At 41.5% G+C, this 25,133-nt stretch overlaps 1 protein-coding gene across 1 annotated transcript in view; it reads right to left on the reverse strand.

The window, feature by feature from the left end:
* Window positions 1-495: 495 nt before the first annotated feature.
* LOC108942467 (semaphorin-4A-like) overlaps window positions 496-25,133 on the reverse strand; it is a 29,055-nt gene continuing 4,417 nt past the window's right edge. Inside the window, exons 2-15 of the mRNA XM_029248031.1 lie at window positions 21,777-22,065; window positions 11,890-12,050; window positions 10,368-10,427; window positions 9,558-9,656; window positions 8,771-8,876; window positions 8,199-8,321; window positions 7,898-8,025; window positions 5,374-5,555; window positions 5,013-5,157; window positions 4,594-4,783; window positions 3,783-3,898; window positions 2,995-3,158; window positions 2,510-2,604; window positions 496-2,217 (exon numbers count right to left, since the gene is read on the reverse strand). Coding sequence (XP_029103864.1) covers window positions 1,358-2,217; window positions 2,510-2,604; window positions 2,995-3,158; window positions 3,783-3,898; window positions 4,594-4,783; window positions 5,013-5,157; window positions 5,374-5,555; window positions 7,898-8,025; window positions 8,199-8,321; window positions 8,771-8,876; window positions 9,558-9,656; window positions 10,368-10,427; window positions 11,890-12,050; window positions 21,777-21,873 — 2,526 coding nt within the window. The 5' untranslated portion in view covers window positions 21,874-22,065 and the 3' untranslated portion in view covers window positions 496-1,357. The remainder of the gene's footprint in view (window positions 2,218-2,509; window positions 2,605-2,994; window positions 3,159-3,782; window positions 3,899-4,593; window positions 4,784-5,012; window positions 5,158-5,373; window positions 5,556-7,897; window positions 8,026-8,198; window positions 8,322-8,770; window positions 8,877-9,557; window positions 9,657-10,367; window positions 10,428-11,889; window positions 12,051-21,776; window positions 22,066-25,133) is intronic.

Here is a 25,133-nt window from a genome sequence, read left to right on the forward strand (position 1 = left end):
CACCCACTGTTTCCAGGTTAGGCTCTGGAACCCTGCAACTCAATATAAGACCAGCAGTTAATGAAAATGTAATAAAGTCTTAGTGAATTTTTAATTCCGTACTGCTTTATCTGAGAAATTCACATGTAATCCATTAAAAAAAAAAGAGGGATATCTAGCAATTTTTTAAATTAATTGTGACATAGTGGATGGATTTAAAAACAAGTTAACAGACTTGGGAGTTCTCGGTTGTGTTTGTGATGTGGTTGTGGTCCCAGTGTACTTGAGCACCCAGCACTTTAGCAATTGTAACAGTATAGAACAATGGATACCAGGTCAAATAAACTGTACAAGGACTCACCCGTTGGTGAACCATCAGGTTTCACATCCATGTCCTTAAACGCCATACTACCACCTAGCTCTGCCTACTTATTCAATCCCACTTTATTCAACTACAAAGCACCATTGTGTCATCATAGTGGCATTTCCACATTTGTCCTGTGGGCTGTGTTGACAACAATGAAAACAGAGCTTTTTGGCTGTTTGAAAAAATTTTTATTAAGTTTACTTAAGTCAAATACACATTGTAAAAAAATAAGATTCTTAGAAAAAGCAGTTAGAGAGACATGTACCAACAAGGACGAAACACGTACCGACATTTTCAGAGATTGATTTTGGTCCAAAACAACCATCTCACTTTAATCTCATTCAGCTATGGACTACGCTGAACCAAAGGTTTCAACGCATGCCATACATCTGTGGGCTGAGTGAATTGCACATAGTACCATTCTATCTATATAAATAGACACAAAATGTGAATTTGGCAATCTTGCAGCATGTGCATTGGATTTAAGATGATTCAGGATGTGTTCACAATGCACTGGGGGAAAAATCCATCAACTCAATCTCAAGTGATGACAGCTTGTTTTTTGTTGTAATACATATAAAAAAGGGATTTTTCATAATTAAATAATTAAAAACATTAACAATAACTTGATAAACAAAAAAATTATTTATAATTGCAAATAAAAAATATCAAATCTAATGGAAAAAACTGTCCTCTGTGGCATAGAGTCTTGTGATTTAACAGTGCAAAAGAAAGTAAAAAGGCTATGCTTGTCTTTTTTGCTACCTTTGACCTTAATGGAAGCATGGACTTCTTCAGCAGGAGGCCAGTGATGTCATACGCAATCACTAGCCCCCGTGTCCAAACAAGAGCACAAAACACATGCTCACCACCTCCAAGCAAGGTCAAAAGTACAGTGGACCAGGAAGTCGATGCATGACCCCTGAGTTCTAATCGCCGGCAGGTCCACAAGGTCCATTCCACACAGTGAGTTTACTCAGTGGTACAGCAGGGGTTACGGGCACACTTGGGTTATATCGGGGTGTTCGGCAGGTGCCCATTGGAGCCCCTTGGCATGCTGCTGCTCACTGCCATGGGCTTTTCCATTCCCTGCTTACTGGGTTTCATCACGCTGACAGTGGGCTGGCTGAGGGGGTCTCGCTCCTGGTCACCGCCCACATTTGAGTCCGTCCCAGGGCAGACCTGTGGCGCCATCCTGTGGCGGCAATGGGGGCGCAGAGCATAGAGGGCACCCATGAGCAGCACACACAGTGACATCACCAGCATGACAGTAACTGCCACCAGCTCCCAGTAATAGGTCTTGCCATTGGTCACTGACAGCAGCTCTCCGTCAATGGAAGCAGTCTCTGTCAGCCTGGGCTGCCTGAAAGAGGACAGGTTCCTGTCGTCCTGTCCACTGTGTCTGTCTCTGCTCCCTGTTGTGGAAACTTGTATAACTTCCTGAACAGTGGTAAGTTCTGGCCCTCTGGCACCATGTCCAACCTCTGTAGTTATAGTCCTCACCCTCACGGGCTGCGTCCCTTGACTGGTTGGGGTCACTTTGTTTAGCGCCACTTGAGTCGTGGTTGACCTGTTCTGTGTGGAGGTAGGGATGACAGCGCGGGAGGTTGCACTTGCCTGCTGTCTCACTAAGAAGTCAGCCAGGCACTGTCGGTATCCATTCTCCACAGAGAAACAACTGTAGTGACCCAGCGTGGGCGGCGCTGCCAGGAAGTAGAGGCTGCCATCAGTCTGCTGAATGTAGAGATTTGGGGAGAGGAGACTATTGGGCCGTTCCCAGTGACGGACAGCGAGCCGGGAGACTTCCGGACACTGCAGCTTCACAACCTCGTTCAGTGACACGTACACATGCTCACTTGGAGGACAGGAGACTGCAGAAGATGAACAGTAAGCAGTCTTACTCTGTGACCCACTCAGTGTATGCATCAGGATTAGAGCAACAATCACTCAGCACAGCCTCGAGAACTAGATAAAGCATTCTAGTATCTGGACACATTACGAAGATATATGAAATTTGAAGAACCCACAAAATAAGACAAGCTAGAATGATCACCCCTCCAAAATAAATTCTGCAAAATAATACAGGTCATTTGCAGACAACCTTGCTATTCTGACACCACTATCAGTTTACAAAGTGGGCCAGCTGGACCTCAAACCACACACCTGAGGGGGGTCTTTGCACACCAGACCTGGATCTCGGGGATACAGTAGGACTTCTGCAGATGCCTTCGGCATTGCCGCTCTCCACATCCTGGACTCTGTGATATACAGAAATACAGGAAGATTAGAACTATGGTTGAGTTTCAACCCGTACTATGTAGTGTTAGCGACACGCTGATAGCAATTTGCGCTCTATGAGTTTTGCTTCAGTCTTTTTATTACCACTGCATTAAATTGTTTCCTTGGATACTGCCCATTCATACCTAATTTAATCAAAGAGAAAATCCAGATGCTGTGTGTTCTCACATTCCAGAAAAAAAGGTTACTGATGTGAGACACTTCAAACCTGGAAGCAAGTTCCTCATCTCCACACCAGCTGCAGCACAGAGGCCCCCTTGAGGGTTTTATTTGTGTGACCTTTCAGTCACACGTTCTGACCAATAATGACTTCATTACAGCACAAGGTTGCTGGCCAGGCAGGTACTCACAAGTTTTCAGGGCCACTGGACACGAGAACACAAGTCCGGCTGCAATGATCCCAGCCGCACAAGGGGTCACGAGCCAGCACACACTCGGCGCAGCTCTGGTAGAATGAACAGTTGGATATGGGTACCTGGGTCACACCATCAGAGGAGCCCACAAACACCACACCCTGAGGGAGGAGCAAGCAGAAGCACCTATCAGCACACGAAATCTCTAAGACCATCAGATCTCCATTAAGAAACACATTATTTTCCGATAAGCAGGTGGTGGCTTGGACATCTATATATTTCAAATTTTATTATAAATTCCTATTTAGCCCACACCTTTGTCCAGCATGACTTACAATGCTGACTACACTACAGTAAGCTACTTACAAGAATCTTCCCATGCACGCCAAGGAGTATAACGAATACACACACACAGACAGACAGACAATTTAGAGTGACACATTCATCTGAAACGCACATTTTTGGACTGGAGTAAACTGGTGCACTAAAGTAAAACCACATGAACATGGGGAAAACATGCAAACGCCACACAAACCAAACAGAAAATCAGATCCATGTCCAACTGAGCAGCCCCAGGAATTGTGACAATAGTGCCGCCCACTGCACCACTGTGCCTGGACAAGTCTGAGTGAATTCCCATTCCAATCTGTAACTATAACAAGGTGTCTCTCCATATACCGCTCCTAACCACTCACCTCACTCAATACCACTTCTATGTGCACATCAACCAAGAGTACAGTAAACTCAGAGGAAAAAAGAGGGATGGTAAGGGGAAATACTGATACCTTAGTGATGGAGAGGAAAATATTCTTAACCCGCTGTGGGTTTCTGAAGACCTGAACCTCCTCGATGATGTGAGGGCCCTTATCCAACAGCACAGTTTTGTGAAGAAATCCAGACTCTGAGGAGAACCAGTTACAGAGGGGGAAAAGAGAGACATTACAGAGCGATGAGACACCATTAACATTATACCAATATGGTTATTACATTGTTATTGTTAAGGTTCTTACAGTTATTTACCCATTTATACGGCTGGGTAATTTTACTGGAGCAATTTAATGTAAGTACCTTGCTCAAGGGTGTTACAGCTGGAGGTGACGATTAAATCTGCAACCTTTGGATCCAAAGCCAGTGACTCACCACTATGCTACCAGCTGTCCTGTTATTATACAACACATCTGCGTTCTAATCACTGCAAGAAGGCAATTATTCTGCAGGTGGATGTTTAGCTTTTTAGCAAGTCCACACAAAAAGCAGGAAATAACTAATACCAGTAGTTTCACCTCAAACAGCAGTGATTGCATCTTGGCTAGAAAAAAACTAAATTGTTTTATGCATCTGTTACCACCCACTGAGATCAAAGTCAAGTCTTAATACAAGTATTTCCTCCAGGGATGGTCTCGAGCATTAAGTTCCGTTTGGTACATTGTTCAGGGTCTTGGAACAAAAATTTCTTGAGTACAAATACGTACTGTGTACCTGCCGAAGCAAGAGCCCTGTCCCAGAGGGGTGCAGCAGCCCTTAAACACAGAGGCTCTAAATGTACCATCGCAATACATAAACGCAGGTGCTTAAGGGAAGGACGTGTGATGATACCAGTGAGTAAGAACAGCACGGTATAGTTCCTGCCCCCGGCTGCATGGACCCTCTGTGCTGCAATGTTGGTGTAGCCGTGGTCTGGGGACACCAGGGACAAGATGCGTCCCACCGGTTGCACACTCTGGTCGGCCAGGAAGTTGTCCTTCACAAACCTCAGTGTGCTATCGGAGGCGTTATGCAGCCCGCACTGTCACAGCGAACAAGAGAGAGCAACATAGGCAACAGTGATCAAATGTTAAAAACAGAGATAAATTTAGCCTACACTGGTATCCTGAAAGAGGAGTTTTCAGTTTCTACAAATTAAATAAAAAAGCATTAATTGTTAATTACTAACCTCCAGAGTAAGAGAGGTGGGTAGTGAAACATCTCAAATTCATTACTTTCCTTTGATAGATCAAGCAATTGGGAACACTGACCTGCCCTGGACTGGCAAATTTTTCTTGAACCCTGGTGCTCCATCGCAGTGTGTCTCTGTTCAAGACCTTGTAATTTCCTGCAAACACGGCCTTGATGTCTCTGAGCTGGAATCTGCACACCGCCGACTTCCCCGAGTTGACAGACCTAGTGGTCCGGTGACAAAGCGCGGACACTCCAGACTCGGCACAACAGGTCATCTAAATTTGCCAGTTTTCAAGCTCCTTAGAAAACTTACTACAGTTGTTAAGCTTTGTGGGGGGAAAAAAAACTACACAGTATAATGCAGATGTTTAGCTCATATTAAAAAATGATTTTAATCAATGCAGCTCAAGTAGGTTCAGTGTCTCTATCATTCCTCACCACTGGGAGCTGAAGATGCCATAGAAAAGGGTTTCATCTTCAGCGCCGCCTTCTGTGGGCAGGAGAGCGACGATGTCCTGAATGACATTGTACGGTAGCTCGTTCTCGTTGTGGCAAAGGAGCTGTGCCTTCACAAAAGTGGTCCAACGCCTCTGCAGGGTACGCTGTCCACCAACATCATTCTGAGAAAACGCAACACACCAGATTCTCTTAGCAACAAATGTTTTACCACAACTCACAAGCAGTAGATAATTCTACAAAAAAATTCTAAAACTATATCCATCCGACTTTTTAGTTCTTATATAAACAAGGTATTAGTTATATATTAATTTCATTTGCTATATTGTTTACATTGATGTTTCCACCCATAATAAAGTGATGTTGTATTAAAATAATATAGTTTTTAAATGAATGAATCAATTTGTTCAGGGTTTCAATAAATGTACTTAAAGCATGTTTTAAGGATATATTACACAATAACATAAAACAAAAAAAACTAAATCTACATGAGTTTATGTAACACAAATACATAAATATTTCCAGTATTGGGGCACTTTCTTAGATATTTCCATACACATATTGGGTGGAGAGAACTGAAAAACAAGAAACTGTGATAACATTTCCCAAAGCAACCTACAGTTGTCTGAAGAGGTATGGGTAGTATAAATCAAATAAGATGGTTGGTGGATTGAGGTAGTTGGTATAGGTATTGAGAAGAAATTGAGTACTGTTGGTATGGTTAGTTTGTGTGCAGCCCCCATGATTTTACCAGAAGGATTTTAACATCTTACCCTGTGTATTATTGTATGACTGTAACGGGGACATTCAAAGCAGCGCTACAAAAATTAACACTTTTATGAAAGAAATATACTACATACTTTCCAAATCAACGCACAGCATAGTTCATCATAAAGAATGCAGCACTTATCCCAAAAAAGACAAAGTGCAGAAAAACTAAAACACAAATGTCCCTTGCAAACATGCATTATTGTCCCTGAAACTATGGTCATACTTTAATTTAAATCAAAACAAACTATTAATTGCCATTTATTTGAACAGGGAAAAATAAATATTGTGAATGTTATGAATAAATGTACTACAGCAGGAGGAGGGTTTCGAACCTGGGTTCCTTAAGACAGTGGCAGCAACTCTAACCATTACACTACCTACTTGTACACAACATGTCTTTGCTCCTTTTTTCTGTCCCCTTTCCCTGTCTCCCTTTATTACCATTTATTTTTATTGGGACACAACTAAAGAGGAAATGACTGGAGGGTAACATTCTTACTGGAGTCACTGCTAACTGCCTTCTGCTGAGATACTTGGAAATTTCTAAGAGACCTCAGAGAGCGCTGACACCAGATTCTTTTATTTCATAGTCATGCAGACATGAGTCGTAAATCAAATCACACAAAGGCTTTAATTAATATATTGCTATTCAAGAGAATGATATATTTCATCATCTCAAGGTTTAAACTCATAGGTGAGGCTTTCCTTTTCATCTTTCAGCACTTTCTTTAAAACTTTCTTTGGTTTAGGGCTCACTACTATATTGGATGATGGTTTTACAACGTATGATATGATGGACTGACATTCTGTCTGGGGTGTACCCCCCCCATCGCACCCGTTAATTCCAGGATAGGCTCCGGACTACCACAGCCGTGACCAAGACAAACGGTTATGAAAAGTGAGTGAGTAAGAGCAATGAAAAAGTGAGGAAGGTACCGAGAGCAGGCACACAGCTTGGAGACACTGGAAATGCGTGGGAGAAGCCACTCCAAGAGTGGGGGTGCTCAACATCAGAGTATTTTGTCCCAAAATTTTGGTTCCCGAAAAGGCTATTCTTGAACGTGCTCATAAGTGCGAGTTCTCATAACACAAATGCTCATCGTATGAGGAAGGGATACATTTTATCTGGTCACCTACATTACCAACTCTAAAGTGCAGCACAAGATGGCGCTATAAACCTTTACCTTACTTTACCATACCTTGTGACTAGTGTGATTAACTTTCAGACCATTTTCTACTTGTTCTGCACCTCACATACTGCTATGTGCAAAAAACTAAAAATATGGCTGACAGAGCTAACATACCCCATTAAGAGAGCATTGCTGAATTTTGACTGAAAACCAAAAGCTATGATAAGCATTCAAGTCACAAAGCTGGTGAATACGGGAGGAAATAATAAGTTTAAAGTACATGCTTTTTCTCAGTGCAGGAAGCTTCACTGCTGCCATTTGTATTTTAATTCCTATTGTGAGCCCATTGGCATCAGAAGCAAGGCAAAAGTATCTGTATTCATCAACTTTGCTATAACTGCCAAAATAATTCAGAGAGATGTATGAAAAGCAGTTCAAGTTGCTTGGACACAACTGCACTTTGGATTCATTTTCCAATTTGCTGTTTCAACAATCAAATCCCTCCACCTCCCATTCTTGAGTTTAAGTTCGACAATCCACAGTAGCTACTCCGAGAAATTGCACAAGGAAGTTGTGATGTGTTGTCGAAACAAACGTGCACTTACCGTGCAGACCTGCGCCACGCGGGAGACGACGAGTTTGTCGATGAAGTCGTACTCTCTGCCCACCTCGCTGAAGAAGAAGTAGACCTTTTCTTTGCTTGGTAAGAAGGTTGAGCTGACAAAGGTGGGATCTGACCCAAAAATACAAAATACAACTTAGGAGTGGTGCTCGTGAAGGCAATAAGAAAGAGTGGGTCTGCGGTGCCCTTTTGATGCCAGATAAATTCTCAAATTATTATAATTTTGGACCTCGACCTGGTGGGAGACACTGATGGTGAGAGTTGGGCCACATGCCAGCACTTACCTTCCAGCCAGCCCAGAGTGTCGTCCAACTTCAGGTCTGTGTGAAGCCCTTGGCTGAGGTGCCGGGAGATGACCGGCCGGTTGCCCCTGTAGTCAGCTACTGTGCCTGTGTACAGCTCCCCATCTGAGTGAGCGCACAGATCACGTGGAGAACGTAAGTGAGATTGGCACCACTAGTTCACGAGCCAGAACAACTGTCTGCACAGTTGTTCTTGTTCTTCAGTTGTCTTTAATCTCTAGCATTCTACAGCCACCTATAACATATTAGTCAAATAACTGTGCAGTTGGGATATAAAAATTAAAATGTCGACTCGCAAAAACTCTGTAAACAGCCCTTTTGCCCACAGTGTGTTTTATTATTGATTAGATCGGTGTTTCTTATGGCACAAAATCTACAGTTAAAGAAATACTTCTCATGCCCTGAGCTGGGGTTTCATGGGTTATTTATTTATTGCACTGCAGAAGCCCACTCTACAGCACTGGTAGATGAAGGGGCTGATATCATCACACATCTGGCAGCATCAGCATCACGCTCACCAGCCTCAGCCCCACAATCCCCCCTGGGTAACTCACCGACAACGACTGCTGTATTCCTCTGGTAGGGGTCGTAGGGGCAGCGGCCCCGGCCTTCATGGGGCTTGCCGCTAGGGTTGGTCACGAAAGAGAACCTCTTTAGATCCTGAATAAAGGGGGCACAGAGACACTGGTATGAGCTGGTCTCCTCCTCACCGAGAAAGAGCCAAGGCAGGGGTCTAGATGGAGTGCTGAGCTGTGCGTGAACCCCCACCCACCACAGAAAGAATGCAAAGTCACCTTCTCGGAGAAAGGGCCTCTGCCAACATGACCTGGGTCCATACTCTGCAGCGTGAAATTCGAATACATGGCTTACAAGTAACAGCTGTTCACCTCAACCAGGAGCATTATTTAAGAGCTCATTGCGCTGAGGTGCTCTTTTTTGTTTTTGTTTTGCTCAGACAATAGTTCTTCACTACACAGCTGTCTATTATTCTCTGTTCGTGGGCTCGCACAGCAGAATGCTTTCTCCTACTGAATTGTTCTTCACTTCTCACACACTTTATTGCACAGCCACAAGGATTAAGATTTTATCTGTGTAGTAAATGCATAAATTAGAGATAAACATTAACAAATAGGTAAGTAGTTAATCAAGCCTGGTTACAAATAGTCATTGACAAGTAACAAAATCAGGCTAAATGACCAAATAAAATAAAGCTAAATGAAATAAGACTGGAACCATACACCGTGTGTGCATGCACATGTGCGCGTGCATGTCACCATCACAGGCAGCCCCTATGTGGGACCCTGGTGGAGGACAGAACGATGCACAAGTCATGAGACTTACGATATAGGAGCAGCGGGGGCTAAAGGCATGTGTGCCACAGGCATACATGTGAGTGCTGTTCAGGAAATGCAAAACGCGGATGAAGTTGTGGCAGTCCACCTAGAAGCAAAGAAGATAGTAAAAACGCTACAATATGAACTGATGTTTGCTCTGCATTATTACAGCAGCCTGGGCATAATAGGGCTTATTAATGTTGTCTGTATCACATGCACTTCATTCAGAGACAATCTGAGTCCTAGAAGGGACTCGAGTGAGAGAGTTTGAGGTGCCCTAGAGCAATGGAAGAACAAATCGAAAACGTTGTGCAGCCACACAACGTTCTCGATTTGTTCTTCCATTGCCCTAGGGCATCTCAAAACTAAATGAACATTTTTTTTCTCCATATTCTCTAAATTAAAAAATAAAATGCAGTAACTTAAAGGCTTGAAAGCAGTATTGTTCCAAACAACAAATTTTTTTTTTATATGTGAACTGTGACTGACCAGCTGGAAGCCAAAGCATTTTAAAAGAATAATAAAAAGGATATTTTAACACAAACACAGTACTTGATGTCACCACAGGCACTCAAAAACACCATGCTCTCAAACATTTTAACATTTCACCTTGGTGTAATTTTATTTATCAGAAAATTTGCACATCTTTACGTCCTTGAAGACCAAAGGCAATGTGAATCTTCTTGCGGTTGCACAAGAACGAGAATAAAATTCACAAGTTTGCAAATTTGCAAGTAAACTTTTAAGAGGTATGGTAAATATGGTGTGGGTGACTAGGAAAGAAAAGTTCTTGTCTCAGAGCTGTCTTTTTGCTTACCTTCTTTTTGCCCTTCATGGAACAATCATCAAGGTCTGTTGAAGAAGGTGACCAGTCCAACTATTTAAGAGAATAAAAATAACCCACTTAACCCTTATTAAGTTACAAGAAAATCAAAAGCTCAAACATGTAACAAAGGAAAAAATTGATGAACTGGTGACATATGGTATTACAGGTTTTTTTTAAATTTAAATCATGAAAACTGTCAAGAACGTCAAACTGCCCAGCTCAACATTTAGCAGAACTTGAATAATTAATGTTTTTCCTGATAATGTGAACATTCAGGGAGCCAACAAAAATATTAGAAAATTTCAGTTTGTTGAACATGACCCAGATTGTGAGTAGTTTTCCACTGTATTTGTTCTCCAGTTTTATGAATAAGCATTTTCCAATGGGATTTGCTGCAGTTTCCCACCACTCTGAAAAAATTCACGACTTACACCTACATTTATTTATTTTGTTGACACTATTCTCCAAAGTGACTGAACTGTAGGTAGTTTAGCATTGTATTTACCCATTGATACAGCTGGGTAATTTGAGGAGCAATTTTAGGAGAAGTACCTTGCTCAAGGGCACTACAGTTAAAGGTAGGATTTGAACCTGCAACATCTGGGCCCAAAGACAGCAGCTCCAACCACTACACTACCAGCTGCTCCACATCATCTTATTTTTTCAACCAGGCCAAGGTGTTTTTCACCCAACTGGCTCCCCACCTGACTTGTGTTTATGTTGGTGGGGCTTTCTCTAAAAGGGCTGTACAGTTAGGAGGATACACACAGATATCGGGATCAAATATGTCCATTCTTGTTATTCTACTATTTTGGGGAAACTGTCTTACTATTTCATCTCTGGCTGTCTACTATTATTTATTGTTATTATTGTTACTGTTATTTATTTTTATTAGCATCTCATTGTCGTCGTTGTTTTGTGCAGTATTATCTATTGCTTTTGTTCATAGTCTGTGGAGAAGCATTCAAGAAGAATTTCATGACACTTGTACACGGTACTTGTACTTACGACAAACTTGAAACTTGCTGAACTTCAATCTTTGTTCAAGCAGTTTCGTTTTGCCAGTTTCCTCATTGGCACAACTGACTTCTGCATTCCCAACTCTAATGATTCCATTACTAATCAGTCATTGATCCACCTTTCATTATTAACCTTTCCTAATATTCAGTATGAGCCATGGCACCTTTTTTTTTTTTTTTTTTATTTCCAGACTAGTTCTAACTTCAGCATTCTTTGCAATCATTCATTGTACATGCATTCAATATGCTTGACAAGCTGGCTAAAGAGGCTTGAGATTACACGCTGAACTTTTTTTTTTTTTTTTTAACCTGGAGTACAGATTATCAGACCTGTGTAACCTCTGGATACACTCCTACAAACTGCACATAATGGTTTGTCTCAAACCAATCGGCTACTGATGGCATACCAGGGCAACCTTGTCATTATATGCTATTTTTAGTAAGAAGGATATATTGGACAGAGAAGTGTGCAGGCTGCAGGACAACAGGCTCACCTTGTCCTTCATTTCCATGACCCCTGGCTGGCTGACATCCAGCAAAAGGACAGCATCCCGTGCACCCACAAACAGAGTTGCTTCATCATCGCTTAGCAACAAGGTGGTGGTGTTCCCAATATCAGGGTTCGTGAACTGGACAACAGACCTACCAGGGCTTTCTGGATAAAGCAGAAACAAAGAGAGAGACATTACAGCAGACCTGGAAGAGCCCTTAAAAGGACATTAACATGTGACAATGTACTGGGGTCATATGGAGCCCTGCAGAGGTATTCAGATCTTTTTTGTAAATGTGTGATGCACACACTTAACATTTTACACAAAATTTGGAGCGTAAAACAACTTTTTTTTTTTTTTTAATTACAGTTTATCAACACTTCATGTGTGAAAGCATGAATGATGCACTAAACACAAATTTTGACAAGCAGCTCAGAACGGTAATCTGTGCATATGTTTCCGTTGTTGTTGGTGTTCCTTCTCAACCAGCCACTCTTCATGCGTGCAGAATGAGGCCCTCATAGCGTGGCCTCCTACACAGCGAGAAGATCTAAGCTGTTCCACACCATCAAAACAATGGCACACAAACCATTCGAACAATTCCTGACGACGATAATGCAAAACTAATTTTTGGCTCACTTCTGGCTCATTTCCATCAAGAAGTGGCAGGGAGACTGACTTTTGCTCCAGTTTCCTCCCACAGTCCAAAGACATGCTGTTCAGGTTCCCCCATAGTGTGTGAGTGACACAGAGAGTGTGTTTTACTGATGTATGGATGAGTAACCCCTTGTAAGTAATGTATCTAGTGATGTAGTCACCTTGGTGAATAAGGTGTGTGGGCTAGTAACACTACATAGTATCCATTGTAAGTCGCTTTGGAAAAAAGCATCTGCTAAGTGAATAAATGTAAATATGCACATGTGGTTTCATATTTACAACATGACTTTTCTACAGACAGCTACCTGAGCAATGGGTGTCAAAACACTGGCATCGAATAAACTGCTTCAATAATCTTGTGCCCATATCTCTGTTGTGAAATGCAGTTGTACAGTGTGTTGCTTTTAAAAAAAGCACCTGCCAAGCAGATAAACACAAATTTAATTGCTAATATATCTTTGTGACTAAGTGTCATGCTCTTAAGAATCAGAGAGCACTATCTGTTAAGCAATTTGGTTCTAGTGAATTGCCAGCTAAGATATTTTTAAAAAACATTTTCTATGAATTACCAAAAGCATTCATCTGTTCATGCAAGGTTCAACGAGGACAATGAAAACCACAGCGGCTCTCATCATACATGCATACATAAAAAAAACAGCAAGTGGGAGGTTTAACAGTACTGCATTTTTAAATAACAGCTGAATTTCAGACGGTCTGACCACAATACATAACACTGCATCTTCGGGTGATCGGGTTCCTTTCTCAAAAAGACCTAGCTAGAAACAGTTCTTTAAATAGCATAGGTACGTTAAAAATAACAACAAAGATGCTTGAGAGTACAGGCTTTGCAGGCACTGACCAAAACCTGGCACGTGGTGCACTTTAAACATCTTTACAAACTGGTCGAAAATAAACTGTTTAAAACATTCATTTTGAAAAATAAAAATCTTCTGCTCACTGAGTAATCTCATGCACAGACCTTTGACATCCAGATTACAAGAGTGTCTCATATAATGAGTACAGTACAAGTAGAATATAGACATTGAACTACTTTTACTGGAAAAAAGAAAACACACACATTTTCGGAACAAAACATCTCTTAAAAAATAAATGTGATCCTGTCCAACAGAATAGCTGTTATATTAAATGAGCCAGAGTTCAGTACAGTAACTTTGTGATGGACTATCTAGCCCGTTCAATCCACTCCTTCAGCTCCATCTGCACAAAACCACATAGGAGACAAAGGACTTAAAATAATTCATAATTGTGACTGTCTGAACATTACCCAACGTAAACCATTGAGAAGCAACTGAGGTAAACAGACTAAAAGGAGCTGTACATAAAATATTTCAGTGCGATTGTGCACAATTTCTACAAATTCATATTTCCTTTCATATTTAAAAGAATCACTCCTTCAGCTTTTGCAAGCAAACTGCTGTATGCGGACTGCTCTCTACACCTGTTCTCCTACCTTCCCGTTAGACTGGGACCCCAGTAGGCTTGGCCTTTGTAGCTCAAGCCTAAGACGATTTATTAATTTAGCGGACAGTAATCACACACGCCAAACTTAGACACCCGCAGTAAAGGCACATCGCATCTTCATTTGTACAGGATCACTGCTTTTGCGAGTCATTAACTGAAGAAATAAAAAAAAAATAAAAAAATTGACCTTTTGGCAGTTTTCAACCCAAAGAGATCTACATCAAGTTTCATCTTGATGTAGATCTCTTTGGGTTGAAAACTGCTGAAAATTTCTCCAATTAAAAAGCTCTGAACACTAGAAAGTGATGTGTGTATATTCTGAAGAAAGACAATGAAACACTGGATTGCACTTTGAGGACGAGGCCTGAAGTCACCTCCTTTCAGCCAACCTGTTCCCAACAGCACGTTCTCATCCATACAGAGCAGCCCGCTGTCCTCAAAGCATCAGCTAAGCAGGAAGCTGCTGACCATATGGATCAGAGAAAATAGGCTTGCCCCCCCACCACCCCCCCAGGTCAGCTTGCCTGCTCCTGTTGCGTATATACTTGATAAGTCTTGCAGGATGACATTCACTATTATAATAAAACCATTCTACACCTGCAAAAAACAAGTGGTCACACTGAGCAAGGTATTTACCCTGAATAGCTCCAATAAAAATGTCTCTGCTGTATAAATCAGTAAGTCACTAAGTCTGACACTAAAAGTCACTTTGGCAAAAAGTGTCAGCTGAATTAATAACAATACACTGGCTCCTCAACTGGGACTGGAAGTCTGGATTTATGAACAAATCGAGCTACGAACAAAGTCCCTATTACCCATAAAACACAATCAATCTATAGCAACACCCTTCTATTTCTACATTAAATTTGGCAGTCTCTCAGAAAAAGCTATTTACATTCATTTATTTATTTAGCAGGGATTATTCTTCAAAGTGATAACTCAGAGTTAAAAAAAAAAAAAAAAAGCACCTTTCAAAATGGATAGCTGTAGACAGACACGCTATTATCGAAGTACAGTTGGTTTGCCCAATACCACTGTTATTGGCGGTGCACATTACACAGGTGGCTGCTGGCAGAACTGATAGGAAATACAGAGGTGATCATAACATATGGTGTGATGAAAATTTATCAAGCCCTTAGGAGACAAGTGGGTCTGAAAGGTTAGTCATAGAGTAGAGACCCTTCTTGAATGCTACATAAAAATACATTACATTTAACAATTGCTGTGCAATTAAAGCAACGCTAGAATTAAAACCAATTCTGAAATGACCGAAAATAAGGCCTTTGCACAAGTTCAGATTTCTGACCGATTTATTCCATAACTGCATACAGCATGTGTCATCTCGTTGATCACAGACACCCAGCAACAGACTTGAACTGTGCCGCTCCATCTGTGTGGGGGTGTTCTGCTGTCAGCTAATGACAGGATGCAGAAAGACAGGTTTCGCGCCATGACAGAGAGAAAACAAGTGAAGAAACCACAATTAAAAATTACTTTAAAGTCTTGAAAGATGTTAGCTTCTCTGAGAATTCACAAGCAAAACATTCGTAACACAAGAAGCCAGTGTAATAATTGTAATAACCAGTGTCTGGCTTGCCTGCCTTCTTCGACACCTTGCCAGACACCTTCCAACTTTCAAAAGGTTTTGTTTCTAACAGAACATATGCCATAGGAAAAACTGTCCCTCGCAAAACACACCACACTTTAACCACGTGTTCTGCTGGGTTTGTGTTCTCAGGGGCTCAGCACTGTGTCGGGTTGCAGGAAAAGAGCACAGGAAGTGCAGCAGTGAAGTGTCACATCGCTAGGAGTGTGGGAGTACAACTGAACTGAGCCGCAGCCCAGCAAAGCGCAAAGCCTCTATGCAGGGAGGACGGACACACACACCTCAATCCTTTGACTACGGTACAGCAGGGCACAGATTACACTGAGGGTCGAGGTTAAGCAAAGAAGCTAGTACGCCATGGTGGTAGCAGGGCTGAGGTGTCACACTATCTGTGCTCTGCCATCAGGGCCTAGGTGAGGTGTCCTGTGACCCTTGAGGTAAGAGAGTCCCCATAAGATGACAATGCACAATGCACTCCTTGCTCCAGGGATACTGCCACGGCCTCATGAAGCATACAACCCCATCAAGCAAGTGACCCTCCAAAGACACACCCTTAATAGATGCAGATGTAGGAATCTTCCGGAAAATAGCCAAACATTTCCTATTAACTACCTTCTCGCACACAGCAATAGCAGAACCATTCATTTCTGACATAAAAATAAACTGAGTGACTGCTTTTTAGCTCCTTGCAGAAATATGCAGACTCGTCCTATTATGTACTATTTCGTAAAACGAGTCATTTTTCCACTCTCATTCAAAACCTGAATGCTAAAACTGATATATAAGGAACCAGTAAATAAAATTGTTTAAAAGCGATGCTGTCCTATGTCTTAGAATGAGCAGCAATTAAAAGGTACATGTCAAACAACATTACCCTTGCATGTTCACAGTTTTAACACATCGTTTTTTCCCTTTTTTTCCCCACTCTCTCAGGCTCCATTAGGCTTGTTTACAGCTTTCAGCTCTGGTCCTGGCAGGCCACAATGTGCATGAGTTTTCCAGCTCATTAAACTTCAAACAATGCTATTAGAGGCAAATACAGTGCTCCCATCAGGTAATAACTAGTTCAGGTGAGCTGAACACACCCTAACCTGCAGGGAGCCAGCAGGACGGAAGAAAACCACTTGTGCAGATCAGGATCGGTGAGTCATGGGTTCAAGCCTGCCAGTGGTTTGAGGTCTGACCAACCCTCATTTGGTCAGCTGGGCGACTGTGTGATGCTGAAAGACCCAAAAACATGCAGTAACCCCAGGTTACACCCAGATCTGTGTAACAAAACAGTGGCGGTCAGCATCTCCTACGATGACAATCGATAAGTTGCAGCTTTCCTTCTGAGTTCTACTTCATAAGACACAATGAGGAATTGTTTTTTTCTCCCAAATCTCCACTTTCCCCAGATATTTTTACATGCATAGTTACAGTACTGTCAAACAATCTGCTCAACGAATTCCTTTACAAAACATGGAACAGCAATGCATGTTGTGTGTGCAACCAGAAAGGCTTAACAGAAACTGATAAAATAGACAAGTGTGTATCATGAAGAGCTCTTTACTTGCTGTGAAATGCTCTTTTATTTACTCTGAGCTGTATGTCACTTTGGAGAAAAGGATCTGCTGGAAGACTAAATGTAGATTTAAGTCCCTACACTGCAGCCTACTTAAAGGAGCCCAGGAAGATTATAAGTCCTGCTAATATTTACTAAAACTTCAATATGGAGAATACTGACAAATGTGGACAACAGGCTGTTCATTAATTGCATTCCTTTGGAATTGAAAGGTCAGTAAAAAAACTTATTGGGGAACATACCTGCTTCTTCATTAAGTTCACAAAAAAATGACTTGACAAATTTGAAATTCATCACCTTACATTTTTTTTTTAAATTTTATATTAAATTTAGACATTTCACAGTGATATGGTTGCACATGTTGACAATGACACAATTGCAGGTACTTCAAACACAGCTTTTTTTTTTTTTGGTTTAACAGACTCCTACTATGTGCAACATCATGGTCACACAGGTGCAGTTCATCAGTCTGAAGTGTAAAGGTAGTTTCCATGTAACAGACAACATCTGCAGTGAATTAAAAAGAAAAAAAAGGTGCTGTGCAGGATGCCGTGGTTTCTTCAGTAGCTACTGCCCCTGCAAGCAGGGCACCAAAGTACGTTTCCTCTTCAGACAATAAATGTAAATACGAACGCTTCCTCAAGCAAAACTGAAAGCCTCAATTTATATACAACGCTGCAGCAAGGACATTCCAGTTTTGCAGAAGAATGGTCTTTGATCAGGGGGTGCGGTTGCGCAGTGGGTTGGACCGGGTCCTGCTCTCCAGTGGGTCTGGGGTTCGAGTCCCGCTGGGGGTGCCTTGCGACGGACTGGCGTCCCATCCTGGGTGTGTCCCCTCCCCCTCCGGCCTTACGCCCTGTGTTGCCGGGTGGGCTCCGGTTCCCCGTATGGGACGAGCGGTTCAGAAAAGTGTGTGTGTGTGTGTGGTCTTTGATCATTTCCAAACTGTATTCTGCAAAGCAATCTATCAAACTTCTTATGAAAGGCTTCTGAATCACATTAACATCAAACAACACATTTGAAATCCCACTTGTAGTGATGGTTGACAGACTGGTAGGATGACCGGTGTTTGGTATCAACATCTCATTGGCAGTCCCACCAACTGTGGTGGGTTCCTCCGGTTCACTTTCTTTAACCATGACTCATGTTGTGGGTTACCGGATATGCGATGGGAAAAAAGCACCACTTACCAATTTAGCTTTGTGCATGATGAATCACATATATAATATATATATATATCATGATTCAACAGGAATCAAAGTGGTTAGACCCTGTTGCCTTGCAGTCAGAAGGTTTTGAATGCTTGATTCTGCCACCGTATATTTGATAAAAGTATTTATCCTCCCGTAAAAATGACCCTGCTATAAACAGATGTAACTGTAACTAGATACTTACTTGTGTAACTAGTACACAAATCCTAAACTAAAACAGTTTGGACAATAATGTGAGCTCAATAAATAAAGTATAAATAGAACACTGTGTCCAGTTTTTACAAATTTTTTCCCCCTCTTCGGAGTGACTGAGCACTCACACCTAAAAGCGACTGGGGTGGATTTCCGGACAGCATAAGCACTGTTATTTTGACAGCTTCTCAAAACTAATCCTTTACCAGCTCCATGAACTTAAACATTGCCCATTTCTGAGCCCCACCCCCCCTTCCAGGGGCCAACAGCCCACAGACCCAAATAGAAAAATGTTCAAGGAGGCTCTGTGTCATTGTCAGTTACAAGCATTAAGTGCAACAAGCGACACATGAGGGCCTGGCCAACAGCAGCCGCCTGGGCAACACAGAGCACCATTCACAGGCAAAGCAGCCAACAAGCACCAGACACAAAGCCTGGTTCCAGGTTCCTCTTGCAGCTGTAGAGAAACTCAAACAGAACAGAGCTGTATATGGGTCATCCCATGTCATCACTGGGGCAAAACACCACCCAACACCAGAGGGAGCAGAGTGATGTCAAAGGGCAGTGTCTACATTCTCTGTTTCTATAGAAAGAGCCATTATACCTGGTCAAGTGACCCCACTAAACATCACCACTGAGGGAAAAAACTGGTTTAGAACAAACTAATGTTTTAAAAACTTACTTCGAAAGTATGAATTTTTATTATGTAATAAGACTTCCCCAGTAGTCAGCTATGCTTTGAAGATGAGGTCTGGAAACCACTGCTGAAATCCATGAATTATATTGACTTACTTTGACTTATACTGAATGCATCCAAACTAATATTTTCTCAAAAAATGTTCAAGCACTTTGACATCACTGTGTTCTGACAGTGTCGCCAAGATTTGTGCCGAGTGGAGTTCCGACATCCATTCCTTGAGCATTAGACTGACTCCAGTTCATGGTAACTGGAATCATACACTGAAAATATTATTCAGAATAAGCTTAAAAACTCTGAAATATTGTTAAATGGAGAAAGGAAGCATTCAGATTCTGACATCAAATTTTCTTGATTATCTTACTGACAATGGTATTAGAAACTTATGAACACAGTTACTGCTCCTCTGCGCACCTGCATGCAGATTTTATTTGTTGTTTGACACGCTGGGAGGGCATATCGATTACGTTGTGAGTCCGAATTATATTGCATTTACCCATTTATAACATACCATTAAAGCCAAAGGAGTTCAATCCTTCACTGTGTTATAAACGATCTTTTTCAAACTGCATTACATCTGGACTATAGTATATTTTTTATGAAAGTGCAAGTGGCTAAAATTAAAGTAGCACAATTTATTAAGATGCATTATAGAAAGCATAAGTAGCCAGCAATTTGGGCTTAATGTCATTATACTGTATTCCAGTTTTAAGGGGATATTTAAGGGCTGCTGATAAAAATGAGGAAATGCACATAATGCATCAAAAACGAGTCTATAATCAATGTCTATGTCACATGATTCAAAAAAGCACAAGTCTTGTACTGTTCTTATTAACAAACAAGTTTCTGAATGATTAATTCTGCTGCTTCAGGATTTGTTACTGTGAATGGACTCATTCTCAATTCCTTCAACACACCAGTTTCAGTTCTTGTTATAGGAAAGAAAGAAATAATGGTGCCATGTGTGATTTAAAGATTTTCTGTGGCATTTCCTGAATAAATGAAAGGGAAACTAATCATGAACAGAACACCTTAAACACAGAGGATCAGACTTTTCCATATTCCATAATCAAGTCTAGGTCATTGCATTCTTTTCTTATTTAGGTGCATTCATTTTGTTTATTCCGTAGTCAACTGTCTTTGTTTCTTTGCCTTATGCCTGTGTTCAAGCACTGTGTCCCTGCGTGAGAAGAGCACTCTTGAAAATTAATAGAATTTTGCTTGTTTGCATGACTGATTTACACACAGAAAAAAACTGTTACACAAATAAATTAAGCTTTCCCTGTTACCATTTGCTCTAATTCTTACATATTTTCTTAAAAAACACCAGAGGATTCATACCTCAGTCTCTGCATTCTCTCAAACACCATTACTGTAATTTAAATGGGGAAAATAAATGAGCTTGTGCACCTTTTTCCCCACAAACTTGAAAACTTCCTGCTCTTATCTTTTAAACAAAGAAAAAATCTCATTTAAAACTATATCCAGAATATCACACCTGCTCTGCAGATCTTTAAATCCAGACTTAATACCCTCATGTTCAAAGTCTTATGCATAACGCATTTATTTGCTTTTCCCCTTTTCCTCATTAATTTATTTTACATTTGCATTACATTTATTTATCTAACAGACACTTTTCTTCAAAGCAAATTCCACTGAACTCTATGTAGTGTTATCAGCCCACACACTTTATTCACCAAGGTGACTTACACTGCTAGATACATTAGTTACAATGGGTTACTCAACCATACACCAGTGAAACACACTATCTCTAGTCACTCACACCAACACTTTGTTGTTTTATTCAGTTTTTTGGGTTCCCTTCCACTTGCTTAGGACTCAAAGATATTTGTTTCAGGAGAACAGATGATGCTAAACTGGCATAAAATAATGGTGCTGATGCTAAAAAAGACAACATCCATTACTGACTGGCTAAAGCCAGAGTTACATTACAGTATTTCATAAACTGATTTGTATGGGCCTACAGCTTTTAAGTAAACAACAGACCCCACATTCTACAGACCATAAGAGAGGCTCTTGTGTGTAAGCACACAGCTTACAGTACACACAAGAATCTGATGAGCTGACGCTCACTGTCATTGTGAGAGTGCCAGACAATGTGGTCCTGGCCAAGTGATGCCATTCCCAACCGATGCCGGTGTAATCGCCCATCAGCGCACACCAGAGGACTGTGTCTGGCCAGGCAAGCGTTGCATCTTTCTGTCAAACAGCTGAATAAACCATTATAAAACCCAAAATACCACTGTTCTGTTAAAGATGTTTTTTTCTTTGCCAGGGTTATGGAAAAAAATCTATTTAGTGTTCTTCCATCTTGAAATCAAAGACGAAACATGATAAACACAAAACAATGTGAAACAAAGTACCACAGTGTTTGTACTGAAATCCCGCTGATTTCTCAGGCATCTGGAAGCGAGGGGATGGGCAATCACAAGGAGAGGAGTTACATGGAAAGGTACTCACCAAAAGGGAAGGAGACCCGGGGTGTGAGGTTACACAGGCAGAGGTTCAGGTGGCCCAAGAGGAGCAGGCTGACGCCAAAACAGTGCTGAATGTGCATGTTGTTCAGCACGGAGGAGACTGATGAAGAAAGATGGACCAAGGTGTTCACAGGTTTTTTAAGTATTAAAGAGCAGATGTCAGCAGAAGCACAGGTCGTGCACACAGTCCCAGGGGTTGCCGTTTCTGAAGTCAACTGAAGCAAAGACACAGCTTGGTCGCTTCCTCTTCCTAGCGTCTGCAGTCATTGCATCTGTGAACGAAAAAAGTTGGAGGAAGTAAAAACTGACGACTTGAATCACACGTCACATGCATGGCTGCCCCTAAACCCCAACGAGGGACCACGTGTTTCAAAGTACCATGACAGCAGAACCACAGAGCTCTTCCCTACCCCCACACTCATGGACCCATGTCCACATGTACTGTTTCATATTACAAAATGGTTGAAAAACTGCCATTGAAAAATTCCACAGCACATTAAAGCTTTACCTGCAACTGCACTCAGACCCTTATGTTGAGTCCACTGGACTTCAAGAAGGACAAGCAATGCAGCGTCATCATTTTGCCATCACTCAGTGTTTGCACATTAACCTTACATTTCTTCAAAATTATTTGTACTAGGGAAATCATTTGATGACAACCCAGGAATTCACACACGAAAGAGAAAAACATTAAGATTTGTTAATCCCCTGTTGCAAAATAAGTTTCCATGTCTTCACACAGAAAACATGGACTGTTTTTCTGTTTTCAAAGAAAATCTATGAATTTGGTTCACAGACAACTGTCTCCCACATTACAAGGATTTCTAGAGGCTGGTAAACTTTCTCAGTATTATAAAGCTCGTGTTGCATCAAAATCGAGGCCGTGTGTATCAACCGACAACAGACGACCGAGATCTATTTTGCATTCCATCTCTTCCTGGCGCTCTTCTGCAGAGTGTAAGTGTCAAAGTGAACTCCTGAAAGTGACCCTTCACACGCTACACTGAGAGCGCCATCTGAGCGCTGCACACAAGTCAAACAATCGGTGAATAAAACAAGTGTTGTATCTGATAAGGACAGAGTTGAGCACAAGGCAAGAGAAAAAGGTACGTGCCACAGGCATGAAAATCCAATCGAGTAGTACAGGCATGAATACACACATGGGATCCAACTTCCAGAACAATAGCCAGAACGTCGCCCCTTCAATTTCCACCTGACAACGTGACCAGTTCAAAGTTGTTCTAAAAACAAAGGAAGTAAGGTATCAACTTGCACTAATATTTCAATGACAAAATTAAAAATGTTTAATTCATATATTCACATTGATTCATTCTTCTGCATCACTGTTCCCTCGGCCCCCTTTTTTATAGGCATTAAAAATTAATCATTTTAATCAGCATCACACCAGTTATTTTGCTGTACTTCTCTATATTAATTCAAAGAACTGCTACCTTATGTTTTCAGTCAACTTCAGCCTTTTATTTCCTTTTGGCACAAAATCCTACCCTTAGTATTAATAATTCAAATTATATCTCACACACACAGACACAACGACTGAAACCACTTGTCCCAAGCGGGGTCACGGCAAACTGGAGCCTAACCTGGCAACACAGCGCGTGAGGCTGGAGGCACCCCAAGTGGGACTCGAACCTCAGAGCCGCCAGAGAGCAGAATCCGGCCAAGCCCACTGCGCCACCGTGCCCCCACTAATAAAAATTATGAATGTTTTATTATTAATGTTTATTAAACTAAAGCTTCTTCTCTATAGTGACTGTCAAATTTGAAATTGGACAGATGAATGGACGGAAGATATTTAATTACTCAGTGGAGTCATTTTTACAGTACCAATATCAGGACAAGTAGCTGTCTCAAGGGTACTACAGAGGGCATAGGATATGAAGCACCATGTCTCGAGCATAGAGCAACAGCCCGAACCACTATTCTACCCTCTGCCACGTATAAAATATGCAAATACAGGTGGTCCCTGATTTACAATGGGGTTACGTTCTGCAAAACCATCATAAATCGAAAATATCATAAATCGAAAATGCATGTAATACACCTAATACACACCTCTGGTGACAGAGGGGAAGATGCGGATTGCTGCTGCTGCCCAGCATCATATCACTTGCCTGGGGAAAAAAATCTAAATTCAAAATTTGAAGTATGGTTTCTAGGGAATGTCTTTCACCAGCTCACCATCATAAGTCGAAAAAACCGTAAGTTCAACCGTTGTAAATTGGGGACCACCTGTATCCAGATTTCTCAAACTAAAAACACAAATGGAACTGGAACTCTGCCTGTATCTTGATTTGTTCATAGCTCCTTAGTTACTTTTACCAAGGGTTATGTTTGGGTTACAGGGACTAGGTTCTGTCAAAGCCTCAGATAAATCTGTAATAAGAAAAAAATATTGGCTTCCATCTCTCACTTTAATAAAAACAAAACATTTCCATCAATGGGGGGGCACGGTGGCATAGTGGGTTGGACCAGGTCCTGCTCTCCGGTGGGTCTGGGGTTCAAGTCCCACTTGGGGTGCCTTGTGATGGGCTAGCGTCCCGTCCTGGGTGCGTCCCCTCCCCCTCCAGCCTTATGCCCTGTGTTGCCGGGTTAGGTTCCGGCTCCCCGCAACCCCATATGAGACAAGTGGTTCAAACAGTGTGTGTGCGCGCGCACTTCCATCAACCCATTACCAATAATCACCTTCGGATCACAGCAGTCTGGGATACTCTGGAAGCACAAAACACAAAGGCATACACAGATGCGTTAAAAAAAAGAACTCATTTAACACAGCTGAAAATAAAAAATGTCATCTTCATAAGCTTCCTTTCGATGGCACTGACTGATTAATCACATAAGCGTATCCAATTTTCATCATTTGAAGGACTTTAAATTTTTATCATCTACACAATCAATACAAGCTAATAAAAAAAAAGATGTCCTCTATTTACAAGTAAGGTTCTGCAAACATTTCAGATATAGCTATAGTACGTAACAGTACTGTCAGATTATTATTTTTTAACTTTGAGCTACATTAAAACAAATAACTGAAAACACCCTCTCCACAAATCCCTGTTCAGAACCATGTGCCTACTTGAAAATGAGCTTATGCCATTTACTCAAGAATTTTTCCAGTCAACATAGAACTGTATGCACTCACACACAAATGAAAAAAGCTCTCCCAGTCAAAAGCAGACACCTTCTGGATGATTTATATCAAAGCCCAGGCTGCAGATGCAATCAGGACCCATATCTGTGGAACTTGTTCAACAGGCTGTCAGCAGGTGAACATGCGGTCATTGTAAGTCCCTTTCATGTTTAAGCTTAAGGTGGCATCTGC

The sequence above is a fragment of the Scleropages formosus genome, chromosome 23 (assembly GCF_900964775.1).
Source record: "Scleropages formosus chromosome 23, fSclFor1.1, whole genome shotgun sequence".
NCBI classification, from domain to species: Eukaryota; Metazoa; Chordata; class Actinopteri; order Osteoglossiformes; family Osteoglossidae; genus Scleropages; species Scleropages formosus.